The sequence below is a fragment of the Ictalurus furcatus genome, chromosome 16, assembly GCF_023375685.1.
Source record: "Ictalurus furcatus strain D&B chromosome 16, Billie_1.0, whole genome shotgun sequence".
Classification (NCBI taxonomy): Eukaryota; Metazoa; Chordata; class Actinopteri; order Siluriformes; family Ictaluridae; genus Ictalurus; species Ictalurus furcatus.
The window spans coordinates 3,997,771-4,014,385 of NC_071270.1; the positions used below are offsets into that span (position 1 = coordinate 3,997,771).

At 40.0% G+C, this 16,615-nt stretch overlaps 1 protein-coding gene across 11 annotated transcripts in view; it reads left to right on the forward strand.

Annotated features, from left to right (window-relative positions):
* The window catches only part of LOC128620531 (protocadherin alpha-C2), an 83,609-nt gene extending 68,136 nt beyond the window's left edge, over positions 1-15,473 (forward strand). For 10 of the 11 annotated variants that reach the window (XM_053645668.1, XM_053645666.1, XM_053645663.1 and 7 more), the window contains exons 2-4: positions 6,225-6,283; positions 9,102-9,190; positions 12,875-15,473. In XM_053645668.1, coding sequence (XP_053501643.1) covers positions 6,225-6,283; positions 9,102-9,190; positions 12,875-13,185 — 459 coding nt within the window. In that variant the 3' untranslated portion in view covers positions 13,186-15,473. Of the gene's footprint in view, positions 1-197; positions 4,054-6,224; positions 6,284-9,101; positions 9,191-12,874 lie in introns of those variants that run through there. The other variant, XM_053645657.1, reaches the window with a different exon arrangement.
* Positions 15,474-16,615: the final 1,142 nt, after the last annotated feature.

The following is a 16,615-nucleotide window of genomic DNA, read 5'->3' on the forward strand; positions in this document are numbered from 1 at the left end:
ACAGCATTTTTGGCAATTTTTTGCATCAGACAGCTTGGTAATTTCATTACTGAACAGAAGGATGTAGAACAGAAGGCCAGAGAAGGACACAGCGGGAGGTGGGAGGCATATATATATATATATATATATATATATATATATATATATATATATATATATATATATATAATGTATTCAGTTAGTTGCATGGTCATTGACGTTGAGGAACTAGCAAGGTGTTTAACAATTTATAGGCACTTCATTGCCACAATATGAGCCTGATGGAAAATAATGCAATGCATATGCAATAGAGCGGTTATGGGTGACACTGTGAAAGATTTGGGGCTGGACGTTGCAAAGCTGTCTTTTTGTCAGCAAAAGTTGTGATAATTGACATGTTCATCAGTGCTTGCGCTGCACATCACTGGTAAAAGTTTCCTAACTTGTATGGACTACATGCAACGTGTGTCATATTTCCGGATCTGAAGTGGCCACTGCCTGCTACCACACCCCCATTTTTACCGACTCATTATAAAATAGTTATATTATTTTAATAGTATCAAAAGTTTAATAGTAACTTTTGAGTTTATCATTGGAGTTGTGGTTGCTCCGCAAAATGTTCCATTTTTCGGTTTTCACAATATTGACGAATTCTTTTTTTAATCACCTATGCAGTTAGGGGAAGAAAAAAAAACATTTCTTGTGTTGAAGCAGCTCCCAAAGAAATTATTATTACGTTATATTAATCAAAAAGTAATTTTAAAAAGCTGTCACTGGAACTTTCACTACATTAATTTAAAGTATTCATATTGTAGAGGGAGTAGTCGATTTTATTCTTGTATTTCCATTATTATCTGAATAATAAAACTTGTGAGAATTCAGAGTTTTCGGCAGGGTTGGGGGTTTTCAAAAATACAAAGAAAGATGCGATTTATAAATAATGTGATTAAGAAAATGTGATTAAAAAAGATTTCTGCCAGGGCGTGATCAAGACTCGCATGTTAAGTGTTATTGAAGGAAAAGCAGTTAATGCGTTAGTGTGCTTATGATAGAGTAAAAACGCAAACGTATTGCCTTTACACACATTAAAGTCAGGTTTCCACGTAGATTGAATTATTTGAAGGAAAGCCTGCTTTATTTGCGAGGTCTTTGAGCGCTGCTGTGTTGCACGTTTTGAAAAAGCATGGAAGCATAGAAATAAGGTGTAATCATAAGTAGAAGAGAAAAGGGGAGGGGTGGTGTGGGCGTGCGTGTGTGTGAGAAAGAGAGAGAGAGAGAGAGAGAGCACCAGCGGCAGGGAAACACACCCGTTAACGGCGCGCGAAGGCAAAAAAAAAAAAGGAAAAGAAAAAACAAAGAAGAAAAAAAGGCGAGCGAGAGCGCGGACAAAGAAAACATGGACGCAGCCACTCAGTATATCCGTGCACATCTACAACTGAATTTGCTACCAAACCGTCGAGTACAAGAAATGGAGAACAATTAGGCCAAATTAATGCCGTGGTGGGAAGCGAGTCATTGCTGCAAAGAGAGCTGTTTTTTTAATCCGTCTGAGGATTCCGGGAGCTTGCGATGGCTGTTGCAGGGAGATGTTGCAGCTGTGGGGAAAATGTGCCTCTTCTGTCATTTTTGACATTTTTGCTCTGTTGTGGCCTTGCACTTGGACAAATACGCTATTCATTTCAAGAGGAATCTGACAAAGGAACGGTCGTGGGTGACATTGCGCAAGATTTGGGGCTGGACGTTGCAAAGCTCTCGGCTCGGAGTATCAGGGTAACGGCCGATGGAGGAAAACGGTATGTGGACGTGAATCCGAAAAACGGAAAACTGTTCGTAAACGAACGAATCGACCGAGAGGCGCTGTGTGACAGGACCGGCGGGTGCGTTTTAAATTTCGATTTGCTTCTCGAGAACCCATCCGAGGTACACAGCATCGAGGTGGAGGTGGTCGACGCGAACGACAACGCGCCGCAATTCCCGAGAGATGAGTACCAGTTGGAAATAACGGAGTCGGCGTCGCCCACTTCTCGTTTTCCTGTCGAGCACGCGCTGGATCCTGATGTCGGGACCAACTCGGTCCGATTTTACCGGCTCGGGCCAAACGAGCATTTTGCGCTCGATTCCAACAAACCGTCGCCCAACAGCAAGCACGTCGAGCTCGTGCTAAAAAAGCCTCTGGACCGCGAGCAGACGCCGTATCATCAGTTGATTCTGACAGCGTCTGACGGCGGCACACCAGCGCTGACAGGTACGGCGAAAATTAATGTGCGCGTCTTAGACTCGAATGACAACAATCCAGTGTTCGACAGCTCCGTGTACAAAGTGAAACTGCTGGAAAATTCACCGAAAGACACACTCGTTATTAAATTAAACGCCACGGATCAGGATGAGGGCACAAACGGCGAGGTGTTCTATTCGTTTAGCAGTTACACTCCGGAAAGGGTCAGGCAGGTGTTCAGCATGGACACCAACACTGGAGAAATCCGAGTCCGGAGCAATGTGGACTATGAGGATACCAACTCGTATGAGATGTACATTCAGGCCATGGACAAAGGACCGGCTGCAGTTGCGGCCCACTGCAAAGTGGTGGTTGAGGTGGTGGATGTGAATGATAATGTTCCAGAGATTGTTCTCTCATCCTTGTCCAGCCCGGTGCGTGAGGATGCCCGTGCTGACACCGTTGTGGCCTTGATCAGTGTCACAGACCGGGACTCTGGCCCAAATAAGCAAGTGACGCTGGAGATCCCACTTGGCCTTCCTTTCAAAATCAAGTCCTTCCGGAACTACTACACATTAGTAACCTCTGCCTTCTTGGACCGTGAGACCACAGCAGCCTATAACGTGACCCTCAGTGCCACAGACGGTGGCACACCTCCACTCTCCTCCCGGAAAACCATTCAGGTGGATGTGGCAGATGTTAATGACAATCCACCACGGTTTGAACAGACCTCTTACACTGTGTATGTTATGGAGAACAACGCACCTGGAGCCTCTCTTTGCACTGTCAAAGCTCTTGACTCAGATGTCAATGAGAACGCCCGCATCACCTACACTGTTCTGAATGACAACAACCATGGCATTCCTGTCACTTCCTACGTTTCCATCAAGCCAGACACAGGTGTGGCTTATGCTCTCCGTTCCTTTGATTATGAGTCACTAAGGGAGTTTCACTTTCAGGTAAAAGCACAGGATGGGGGCATTCCACCCCTCAGCCGTGTGGCCACTGTATATATCTATGTAATGGACCAAAATGACCACCCTCCAGAGATTGTGAACCCTCCAGCCAATGGGACACGTTCTACAGAGACAGTGTTGAAGAACATTGAAGCAGGTGCTCTGGTCACCAAGGTGGTAGCATATGATGCAGATGCTGGACAGAATGCTTGGCTTATTTATGTTTTGGATCAGTCTACTGATCTGGAGCTGTTCAAAGTGCATGAGCACACGGGGGAGATCCGTACAACACGCAGAGTCCTGGAAGACAACTCGACCTCGTTCAGTCTCATTGTGCTGGTGAAAGACCATGGAGATCCCCCACTCTCCTCTACTGCCACCATCAACATTGCTGTCATGGAAGTCCCACCTAAAGTCACCCCTGACCCCAAGAGGATAATGCGCCCTCACAGCACACCTCTCTTTTCTAATGTAACACTCTACCTAATTGTAGCACTCAGTGCCACAACTTTCGTGTTTCTGGTCACAGTGGTGGTATTGGCCATAGTGCGGTGTCATGCCTATTGTACCCAACCTGGCTCATGTTCACCCTGCTGTGTGTCTCAGAAGGGCACACAAGATGGTGGGTCTGGAGGAGGTGCAGGTGGAGGGTCTCAAGGCAACAACAACGTGGTCCTCCGCCGAGATCTCAAAGTCGAACCTCACTATATTGAGGTTCGCGGAAATGGCTCTCTGACTAAGACCTACTGTTACAAAACCTGCTTGACTGCCACATCAGGCAGTGACACGTTCATGTTCTACAACACGGGCCGGCCCATCAGTGGTACCTGGGGTTCAGAGCGCTTCTTCACAAGTGGCAGTGGCTTTGTGCGCAGGCTCAGCATGCCAGATGCAGCAGTACAGGTGTGTGAGTTATTAGATGATTGCATATATACATATATGTATATGCACTCTGTCTGGATGTTCTCGTAGGCAATAATGTTAAATAGTCCTTAAAGAGCTTATAGTTGATTATAGAACATGTACAATTACATTACATTTACATGTGTTATATTCACCACATCTGTGATAGATCTATGTACACGTGCAGGCCATTTGACCTTGGTTTTCCTGGTTGCTTGGTGTATTTCAAATCTGAAGAATTTCCGCAACTGTGGTGCAATACTGAGGAATTAGGGATTTGCTTTTGTACTTGCCTTAACACTTTCTCTTGAGCTGATCCTTCCCATCATTCATATGTATATATGCACCACAAGTTTTATATTAATGGCAACAATTAGTCTGCAATTACATAGTACATCAGGTGCATGCTCCATATCTTTACTTTTGGTTTACATATTACTTATTGGATTCATCTATGTCTTCACTTTTTTCTAATGCATCTCTTGTGTTTATTCGGAAGAAAATGTCATTTATTGTGGTATAAGAATGAATACTTTCAAATGTCAGCATATATCTACAAATAAATAGAAAACTGAACTATATGAACTACAAAAAAGTGTCCACCATCTGCCTGACACACAAACTGAAACATCAAAAAAGCCTTTAAAGTCTGTTTTAGTGCTCTTTTTCTCCTAGTGCTGGTTGATTGCCAGTAGCTGCCAAATCATACAACAGCTTAAAAAAGCTGTACCCTGTATAGGTTCAAAAAATATCTGTAGTCTCTAATATAAAAAGATGAATTGGCATCCGTGGTTTGTTGTACATTCTTGCATACTTTCAAAATGAATGTTGGCATTGTGAACAGTGTTTACGTACCATGTGGCCATGTCTAATTGCTGTGAAGTCATGTTCAGTGGAATGGACAGGAATAATGTAGGTCTGTTGTAATTGACTCTAACGTGAACTGGTTATTTGTTGCCTCATGGAAAATTTCCTTGTATATATGGTAAAATCCTGACAGGATTGCAATATTGGGATGAAGGATGAGTAGTCAGGGACTCGGATGGCTGCTCAGTCTCACAATAAGTACTGTATGTGGAAAACAGCAATTCAGTTCATTAGAAGCTTTAAGATACGGCCGTTATCCGCCGTATAGGAGAAATTAACCTTCTCTGTCGGGTAAATTAGATTGTGTGGTTTGTGCACATGCTCCCTCCCCCCTGAATTCACCTGATTAAAGAATATTATTTAACCAATTTATCTGGGTCACTCGGTAATGCCTCAGCGTAGCACATACTCCTAGACCCAGTTCTTTACTAGGACAAATATAAAAAGACTGGCTGATGATATTCTTCACAAAGTTGCTTAAGTATATCAGTAGTTCAGTGTGGACATTTTGGCCAAATTGTGAAGTGTACTTGTACGGCTTTTGGTCTGTACATTCACGGTCTCTGTAGATAATTTAAATGCACTCTCTGTTTTATTGCATTATGCTGGTCTGCAGAAGCAGAGCATATTTATCTTATGTGTTCAGGGTTTCATAATGGGAATATTGTCTGGGTTTGCAGAACCCAACATTTGGTTCCGATGCTGATGGTGGTTAGTGTGATCTCAGTGGCTTTGTGGATGATGCTCTTGGGGTGGGGGATGCTATAGTATCACATTACTAGGCATCAGCTGGTTACTTAAGATGATGTCATTCTATTTAGAGGAAGTAAATTGGATAAATGAAGGGGGCTTGTAGGAGGAGTACATATGTTGGTGTCCAGATGAAAAGGAGTGAGCATGCAAATGAAAAGGAAATGGGTTTTGGGGAATATGGTGCATATGTGGAATGCGTGAGGGTCTGAGGTTAAGGGTGAAGGTTGGGATAAAAAAAAAATGTAGACCCATCTGCTGGATAACTGATGTGACAGTAATTCACCAGAGTAGCCTCTGGCTCTTTCAAGAGCTTATGAGGTCCTAAATGAATGCACATACAGACAAACACACACAAATACATCCACATGAACAAACTGCAACTCCTTAAATCACAGTCCAAAGCTTATAAGAGGCTCTGTTAGATACAGCTTGTATCAGAATGCAGAGAGGAGACTCGTTCAGAGCTCCATGATTTATTGATGAAAATCTATCTAACCCTGTTCCACCCCTCTCTCTTTCTCTTTCTGTCTCTACCTCTCTGTCTTTCTCAGCCCAAGGGACCGAATGCTGACTGGCGGTACTCTGCATCTTTGAGGGCAGGAGTGCAGAGGTAAGCACTTTTGTTTTTAATCTCTCCAAACTGTTTCAGTCTTCGCTTACTCAAAGTGGTATAGAAATCCAATCCTTCATGTCGCTTTTATGTTTAAAAAAATATATTTATGCTACTGTACATATTCTGCTCTTCGTTTCCAAGAATCTTAAGTATCTATTTTACTCAGCTTTCTGACTTGAGAATGCTACATTTTTACTACAGTGTAGTGTATTTTATAGGGCAAGTTGAGCTAAAAAAAAACAACAACACTATATTGAAAATAGAGAACAGTGGGGGAGAGAGGGATGGAGATGAGATTTATGACTTGCAGTACTGAAAAGAATTAGACACGATGACCTCCAGAAGCTGCCTCAAATCTACATGACCACTAGTCCTATAATAGCCAACAGCTCTGTCTGCTTTCATTACAAACACACACACACACACACACACACACACACACACTCAAGCAGATCTGGCAGCTCAGGGCCTCTTCTCGGCAGTGCGGATATCTGCAGTGATGGAGGATATCATCAGTATTCTCTGAACCACATTCTCAGTCCTTCAATGCTGAGCATGAAGGACAAATTGCCTGTCTCTCTCTTTCTCTCTCTCTCTCTCTCTCTCATACACACACACACACACACACACACAAAAATGATGCCCCTTTTCATAATCAAACACTTCCTTCTCAATTACAGTGTGCATTTATCTCATTTATCTCATCACAGACTCTCATACACACACACACACACACACATTCCTGAAGGGCAGTCTGTTTCATGCTTTAGTATTGTGAGCATGTTAACACACACACACACACACATAAACACCTCTGAGAAGAGATGATGTATATTCTTTATGTACGACATTTATACAACTTGTTCCTTACATTTTATTAGAGCATAATCAGTGTTAGTGTTACTGGCAAAGCTGAATGGCAATTAAATAAGGAATAATATTAAGTAATTGTTCCACCAAGCACTTTTGTAGTTAAGGACGCATTAACTGGCTGCTCTCAGATCCTAATGGGCCTCGAAATTAGTGCTTTATTAAATGCAGGTGCACTTGCAGTGTAAACCCAATAAAAGATACAGACTGGGAGACCTAGGAACAGTTGTAAGGCAAATTACAATTACAATACAAGGGTTTTGAGCGAACTTGAGTGATCTGACCAGGTCTGACCAATTATGATTAGATCCACATTGATAGTGCAGTAATAATTTCACAAACATTTCTCAAGTCGCATTTCATTTATTTATTTTCCTTACTTATAATTTCTAACTGTAACATCTTTGAAAGTTCATGATTTAAACTTCAGTTCTAAAAATGCTAAAGTATAAGGCAATATCATGTAAAGTATGACGGCAGAGCAAGGAACCAAAGTAGCAAAGCCGTCCATGCTCTCTGATTGGGAGGGACATACTCTCTCGCCCTTGTCGATCAAAGTGTCTCTGGCCAATCATTGGGTGGCTGTAAGCTCATGTATGCAGAAGAAGATGCATATGATTGGTATCTTTTGTATGATAGGGGAGAGATGGCTGGGAGGGTGGCAATTGGTGTGGGTCCAAACTGTGGAAAAAATTGGGGCCAGGGTGAGGATAAAACGGGTGCCACAAATGATTTTAAGATTTTGTCTGAGCATACATGATATAGGGGGTTCAGGAACGCTATTAAAATTTTACAACTACATTACTATATGCTCATGTGAAGATTTACAGCAGTTATCTTGCTAGAGTCTTTATCCAAGAGTCAACCGACCACAGACTACCTTTCTCTTTCACATCTGTTCTATTCTAGAAATCTGTATCTTTGTAACCAGTGTAAAGTCCAGCACCATTATCCAGTACTCACTCTGATTTGTTGTTTCAGATAATTGAGTTTGAAGCTCTCAAGTTCTCTGGCATTATATTTAATGTGAACCTTGTGTTCCAGCAAATCACAGGCTAATTTTCAGCTGTAACAGTATTAGAAAAATCCACCATAGCCTGAGTCTACCTCTCTCTCTCTCACACACACAGAGCATATGCAAAGAAAAAGTTCCAATGTGATTTTAACAGGCCGGACACACCCTGTGCTGCATTGCAGATACATCGCTATACATGCTGCTTCTGTGAGTCTCATATATTCATTATAAATTTATGGATGCTTGGTGCTGGAGTTTAATTGCTGTAGGAGTAAACACTGAGGTTGTATGAGGACAGAAGGCTTTTGATCAGCCAGCATTTTAATGCACATGAGCGGCTCTGGAGTGGAGGGTGCATCATTTAAATTTTTGAAACATTTACAGTCTTAGAGATAATAGTGAAATAGGCTGGAAGGAAATAAAGGAAAATTACGTATAGGAAAAATTACTGGCAGTAATGGTGGGTTTAAAATAAAAGAAAATATAATGAAACACAACATCATCTTTGATTTTCCGTTCACCTCTTAGCACTATTTCCCTTTCCATCAAAACTCATGTCACTAGGCTTTCCTGTCAGCTTGTGTCTCAGGACTCAAAGTGCAACAGAAACATGCCATGATGGCCCATGGTGACTCTGTGTGTCATCTCACATACATAAACACACACACACACACACACACACACATCAGATCACATACATGCTTGCTAACATGCAACTTCAGAGTCTGGCACACTGACAAAATCACACACATACACATGCATACACAGCAACAGGGAATCATCCATGCATGTAACGTGTGTGCACATGCATGCACATGCACATTCACATATACACATATGCTATTTAATTCTCAACAAGTGTTGATAAATTTTCTATAACAGCAGCTCTGACAGTTGTGCAGCTATAAATCACAATTATTTATGTTGCAGCTCTGTTCACATGGAGGAGGCCTCAGCTGTGATGCAGGGAGCACAAGGTGTGCTGGTGCAGAATTGGCCTACAGTGTCCAGTGCTGCAGGTAAAACTTCACATTTTCGTTTTTTGACACTTTCACATAGAAATTTTCACATGAAATGACCTTAGAGGAGGAAGAGATTTCTCATGGAGCCTCAGACTTACCTTGCGTTCACACTAGCAAGAGATAAAGTGACAAGTGACCGTTTGTTTGCTATGTACGTATGTGTCACTGACCTGAGATTTCAGCAGCAGAATCAAATGACAAAGCGACAGCATGACACAGACACATGTATTAGGATTTTCTCAAATTTATGCAAATAAGGTATGATGATGATTTCCCAGACCAATCCTATGGCTTGTGTGGGCCGACGTTTCTTCACTTCTCCACTCACAACTTTAGTTCCTACCTGCAAGTTCTCATTTACTGTTTGACTCCAAAAAAATGGGGGAATAATGACCTTATAACTATGGTTTCATCTTATCCTGTCATATTCGACCTGCATTAAATGAATATAGAGACATTACGAAGAAAAATAAAGCTTGCAAGGAAGTATCAGAGATGGTTGGTGTCTCTAAAGAGTTATTGTAACTTGTAAGCTGTTAATCTACTAATGAAGCACATTCAAAGTGTGGTATCTAGCAGGTAAACAGCCTTCACACTGATAAATGCATTATTAAATTGTGTTTAACTAGTTTGAAGATGATGTGTGTATATATAGACACAAACAGTGGTGTCTCTGGTAAGTGTAAATAGCTAGTACATTTAGCTAGCACTGATAATCTAATAATAAATCTAATATGAAGTCTGGCATGTAATGTAAATCAAACAAACAGTTTTTACACTTTCTAAAAAAAATTATTAGTATCCGTCCTAAATAGATGTTAAATAAAAGTAAACCATACATGGTAGTAATTCTTGTGTTGTATGCCATAAATGTTGGCTACTAATCATCAGAACTGAAAACCCACAAGCGACAAGCTACATGAGTGACATGAGCAATGCATGCTAGTGTGAACTCAGAAATATTGTCTCCTACACTATGTATCGTTTACCTCACAGCTAACCAGAGACCATTCCGGCAAGGGTAATGACTGAAGCATCATCTAATTGTCCCGTTTGTTGATGGCAGAATTTACTCTGTAATCTAGTGAAGTGATCCGTTTTAAGTGTCTACAGCTACACCTCGTAATTAGTCTGTGCTTAATTATTAGCTGGTACTGTGATTCAGGATAGGATATTTTTGGGAGAAAGCTTCTTGCGTTCGTTTTAGTTCATAATACTTACTGAATTGAAATGAATGATTTTATTACTATTAACATACATTCCAGCATCATTCACAGTGGTTGTTGATGATATGCTGAACAGGAATTACTTGTTTATGATTACTTGTTCAGCCTTCTGATCCAAAAGTCCATCCTACTTGGCCTTGAATTTGTACAGAGCATCTGGTTTGGATATTTGGATGACACAATACAGGGCTAGGATTCGGTCAGAAAGTTTGTTGGGTTCATATTTGGTATTCTGTACAGATAGAGACAGACACAGGGGTATTGATCTGCAAGCTCATTAAGGAGATTAGACAGAAGCGGGAGGGGAGGATGACTGAAATATTGACATTATGATCGAGTATACCAGACTTGACCTGTAGGAGTGTGTATATGGACAGACCGGGTGGAAAATATTTATGCACTGCTTTCTATATTATTTCCAAAGCAGGTATCGACTTAGATGTAGATGTACAGATGTCTTGTGTAAACACTGTTTTAGCATCCAGCAGATGGTAACATATTCAGATCGATTCTCCTGTGCAGAAACAATCTTTGCTTAAAAAAACAGGAGCTGGGAAGGAGAGACACGAAGCAGAATGGAGAAAAATAAGATGGAACAAATGAATAACTGAAGAGTAAGTGAGTAAGAGTAAAAGGAAGTGAAAGAGGTTGCTCATTCTATTGAGAGTTATATATAGAGGATAAAGAGTGGGTGATGAGAGAACGTGGGGGGTTTGAGAGGAATGCTCGAGGAGTGGCAGGCCCCTGCGGTGGTCCTGTTGCTAGGGAACAATGTGTGCGTTGTTGCCAGGCAACAGCACTGAACTTGAAGAGACTGCTGCAGTAGCAGGGAGTGGGCGAGGAGATGAGGGAGGCAGTTTCCATGGCAACCATTCATTTTTGGAGAGAAAGAGGAGAAGGAAGGATCAGAGAGGACAGCCTGGTGTAGTGGATGAGTAAAGGGGCCAGTAGGCTAAACATATGCTTATTTAAGAAATAAGGATATGATGTGTTCAGTGTAAATATAGTGTAAATTCGTACACTACAAGTCATATTGGCAACAACAAAAAAAATAAGAATGTAGGACCTTTGGGTGCCAAAATGGGGATATCATCAATTTTAACCAAGTTCGTCTGCGTACCATAGCAACCTTCTTACTGAGATTTATAGGAATCAACTCAACAGTATATATCTGCATGGAGAGATATGGAGAGAAAAAAAAACTGTATGAGGGTGAGTTATATTTAACAAAAACCTGGCATAGCTTCATCAGCTTGGATGCTGCTGGCACTGTCTCACACCTGGAGCACATTCACACTAAACTGGCAGGAATGCACTGAGCAGCCAGACAGCGACAGAACAAGAGATGTGATACAAAGAGAAAGGTTGGCAACGAGTTAGAAAGGGGACACACACACACACACACACACACACACACACACACACACAGACACTCTTGCCATAACTGATGTCAGGAAAATCATGTCAGGAAAATCATGTTAGGGGTCTGTACCTTCTGAAGACTTGATAATTCTGATCAGAACAAGAGGTTTCGCTGGGCATTTCGCTTGAGAATATGCTATCACTTTGTGCTGCCAAGTGCATCCTATTTAGCCAAATTAAATCCATCAAGCCCAAGGGTATATGCAGAATGCCTGGGTAGAATGTGTGTGAAAACGCGAGAAGGAGAGAGTACTTTCCAGGTCTGGCATGAACCTAAATTGAAGTACTTAAATCATCCGAGCCCATCGGAATACTAAACACAAACACAGATCAAACAGCGCAGTCACAATTAATTAAAAAATGTTCTAAAATATGTGCCGGAAAAATGCATACAAGTCAGTTAGTTAGCTTAATTAATGCAATAACCTTGTTTCATTGCATTAATAAGCTTCTAGCATTCACTTTGTCTTTATACTTGTAATGGGGCAAACTTTTTTCACTAAGTATAAATCTCTATATGGATGGAATATTGTGAATATTAATAATAGTATAGAATTAGAACACTATTCCAAAGGAGGTGGAAAGGTGGAGTGGCATTTTTTATAAATAAAAAAACATAATATAAACTTGCTATCATATAAAATAATGAAAAATACATTCCAAGACAGACTGGAATATATTTATTTTATGTTAAGCTTGAATGGTGCTCACTGCTTTCACCAAACCCATCTGTTGTGATCAGCACTAGCGAATATAACAAGAGGGTTTCGATCACTGGTGTTGAGTCGTCACTGATACAGGCATTGTTGAATTAAAGGTTGAATGAACTTTTTTGAAGCCCAAAGTAAAAAAAAAATTAAGTAAAACTCTACAGCCTTTTAAAAGTGAGGACAATGCACCATTTGGGACAGAAAATATGTTGCAGCGAAAATCTAAAAGTGATATCATTCATCATAACATTATGACAAATTACCTTTTTATCACAAATTAATTATGGCAAATAACTTTCTATCTCTCTATCTCACACACACAGATGGAGAGGCTGAAGGACAGCTCTCTCCTCCTGTCGGAGCTGGGATCAACAGTAATAGCTGGAGCTTCCGTTATGGTGCTGGACCAGGCTACGGTCCTCCACAGGCCCTGAAGCCAGGCGAGATCCCTCCTGAAGCCTTCATCATTCCTGGCTCGCCTGCTATCATCTCCATCCGGCAAGACCCAGGAGCCATGGATGACAAGGGGGACTTTATTAGCTTTGGCAAGAAAGAGGATCCCAAGAAGAAGAAAAAGAAGAAGAAGGAGAAAAAGGACAAAAAGGAAAAGGGCAAAGATGATGGCGAGGAGTAAAGGAGAATTTGGTTGTTTCAAAAACAATCTACCTAGTGAACTCACAGAAATGAAAAATCAAGAAAAATCGGAAAAGTAATACAGCATAGAGCGGAGAGTCCTTTAATTGCAGCTCTCAATGTGGGGATATTGATTTGCCAGCCCCGCCCAGTGCTGATCATTCTCTCTTCTCTTTGTACCCAACCTCAAATGGCTCCAATCTTTAAACCATGACGGCTCCCAGTAGGCAATAAATTGGCTATTTCACTACTCAGTGTGTCCAGGAAGTTTTCACTCCTTGTGTTTCTATGAGGTAGTTATAAATCTAACGACAATACATTATAGCATTTATTCCAAATATATCCATAAATTGCATATATCTGTAAGTCTAATATATATGAGTGGAGTCTTTTTCTGATTCTAGACATCCTCCCGACTCCATTACTATGCCAGGAATTTGTACCGTAAACAACAAAAAAGTGAATGAAATATGATCTGGGCAGCATTATGTGTATGTGTGTGATGCGGAGGAGAACCATTCAGGGGTAGTACAATAGTCATGTTTAAACTGAATAATTTCAGGGTTTGTGCTCACAGAGCCCCCTGCTGCCTTTGAGTGGCACACTAATGCTGAATCCTCATGTGTGCTCTACTACTTGCAAAAAAAACCCCTCCAAAACCGACATTTAAATTCTTCTTCGCTTGAAAGTATATTTCTAAACACACACACTTGCTCCATATGTTGAATTCATGGTCAGATCTAGTAGTAAAGTAGAATCCACTGTCCAATAAGTCCGATATTAATAGACCATATTAAGGCCGTTGTAGGAGCACAGCCTCTTATGTCATATACGCAGGAATGTTGCTTGTTGCTTCATTTCAAAGTAGGCCTGTTAAACTTTCACCTCTGCTGTGACTCACCCCTCAGTATGCCAGACCTTTGGCTTTCAGTGCTTGTAAGTTTTGCTCACACTCTTTAGGTCCTCCTCCATGTTTACAGCCGTGCACAAACAGAACTGCCCTCTTGTGGCCGTGATGTGGGACTGAATAACGGAGATAAACCCACTCCTTGACTTGTAACCTCTACACTCAGATCAAGCCTCAGCACTGTTACTGGAACTTTCTATCCTTCCCCAGGGAGCATACGTACACGAGCCACTTCCATCCAAGTAAAGCAATTGCTCAAGCAGCAGTGAAAAGTGTTCTGACTTGTTCTTTTGAGGAGGTGGTGTAGACATAAATATTCAATTTTGAGGAGTGTGGTTTGGTATACAGAGATGTACAGACAGCTGAATATGGTAATAAACCAAGCCGAGCTGCATGATAGCACTGGAGACCTCAGCAGAAGGTTTCATGTCTGTGATTTCTTTTTTTTCCTTTCTTGAGGGATTCCTGATCCCTCTACTTTAATTTTTTTCCAAAATGTTACTTTAATTTGTCTTGGCAGTAGGGCTATTGATCAAGGTATAGGATGGATGTTAGTGCTGCTATAATCGATAACACACACACACACACACGTGCACACACACACACACACACACACACACACACACACACACACACACACACAGTACAGCCTTCTTCAGGTGTGGTTTAGTGCTGTCAGATCACTAAGTGACTGCTTGCATGTGTGATACACAGATTAAATAAACGATTATATAGATATAGATATATATAGATATGCTTTTCATATTTATTTTTAACCATTCCTCTTGTAATTAGAGACATGCATCGTCTCTAATGAAACACGTAGACATGTATCTAATTGCTCATTCAGATTCAACTGTACAAGCACATACTGTAGGTCATTGATGCAAAACCACCAGGGGAACAATGTTGTCCCTATGACATCATTGTTAACCTTAACATGATAGATATATGTATTGCTGTAGTGATATGCTATAATTCTTTTTTTAAACCATAAATATATTTGAAAATCATGAACAAACCAAGTAATGTGGAACTGCTTCATATATCCCCTCCTATGATATCAACCTTGTTTTCCATTAAAACGATTTTAAAAAATCACAATAAAAACATCAAAATGATAAATGCAACAAAAAAAAAACTGTCTATGTACTCTGCTTGTGTGTAGTGAATGTTTATTAAGTCGATCAATGCTGAGATGGCAATTTGCTCTTGACTTTGACGGTGCAAATCTATTGAACAACCTTTTTTTGTACACCTGCTCATCAGTGTAGTCGTGAAATAGCGTTTTTTTCCTTTTCTTTCCCCCCTTTTTTATATCACTTTATGAAATCTATTAATGTGTTTTGTTTATAAACCACAAATAAATTTTTTTCATAAGTACCAACAATTGTTCATGTACTATTTTTCTGTTGTTTTTTTTTTTTAATGTGTAATAGACAAATAATGTTTCCATTTGTTTTTAATTAAACTTTATGGAGTCATAAGAAGCAGGCAGATGATGAAACAGATATAATCTTGCACTTTATGCACTGGAGCAAAACACAAACTTGTAATATCAGTACTACTACAATAGAAGAGGCTTCACTTAACAAGCTGAGAGTCTATAATAATGATATATGAAATCATCTGAAAATAGGAAATCATCTCATTTCATTTTTTTATGACTGCTTATAAATCCATACAATGGCTTAAACCAAGACCTAAAAAAGGGCATACAGAACTTTAGGAAACTATTGCAACATTTTTTTTTTTTTTTTTTTGTATCACATACAGATAGTTCTTATTTGCTGTGCATTATAGTATTTCTATACTAAGTCTATTGCCTGAGTGTTAGACAATTAAGAGTGTTAAAGTTTAATACATGAATATATAATTATTCTAAAATGTACTATTAAGTACAAACATTATTACCTTCCATTATGCAAAATAACATTGTTAATCAGTTAAACATAGGACAAAATATTAGATTTTTAAAAGATAGGTTATCTGTGAGTGCTCTTGAAATGTTGTGGATGCCTAGCACTGTTCAGTTCAAGTCTAGCCCCAAAACCAATTTCCAGGTATGAGACCTAAAGTGCAAACGTGTCTACATTTGCACATAATTAAACACTTTAGGTGTTGATGACACACTGAGACTTACGGATAGATTTATTTCTTACTTTTACATTCCATGGAATTTGTTACAGTATGTTTTTGCCTAATACAAATTCCCAGGATCCAATAGATACCATGTGATTATTTTGTTTGTTCTTTAAATGTTTGATTGATTTTTTTTTCAATAACCCAAAAATTTTAAACTACCATTAGACAGTAAAGTTGGTCAAACTTAAATCCTTCTGGGAATGTTGAGCATGAACATGTTTATGATATATATGTGATAGAATATGGACCATGCATTTTATGGTAAATATTATATACAGTACAATATTGCCCAGTTGGGAATATTATTTAAAGGATATGCACAAAGCCTAAATAACCACAATTAATATAATACCGATGAACAAGTACAATACCGCTCCAC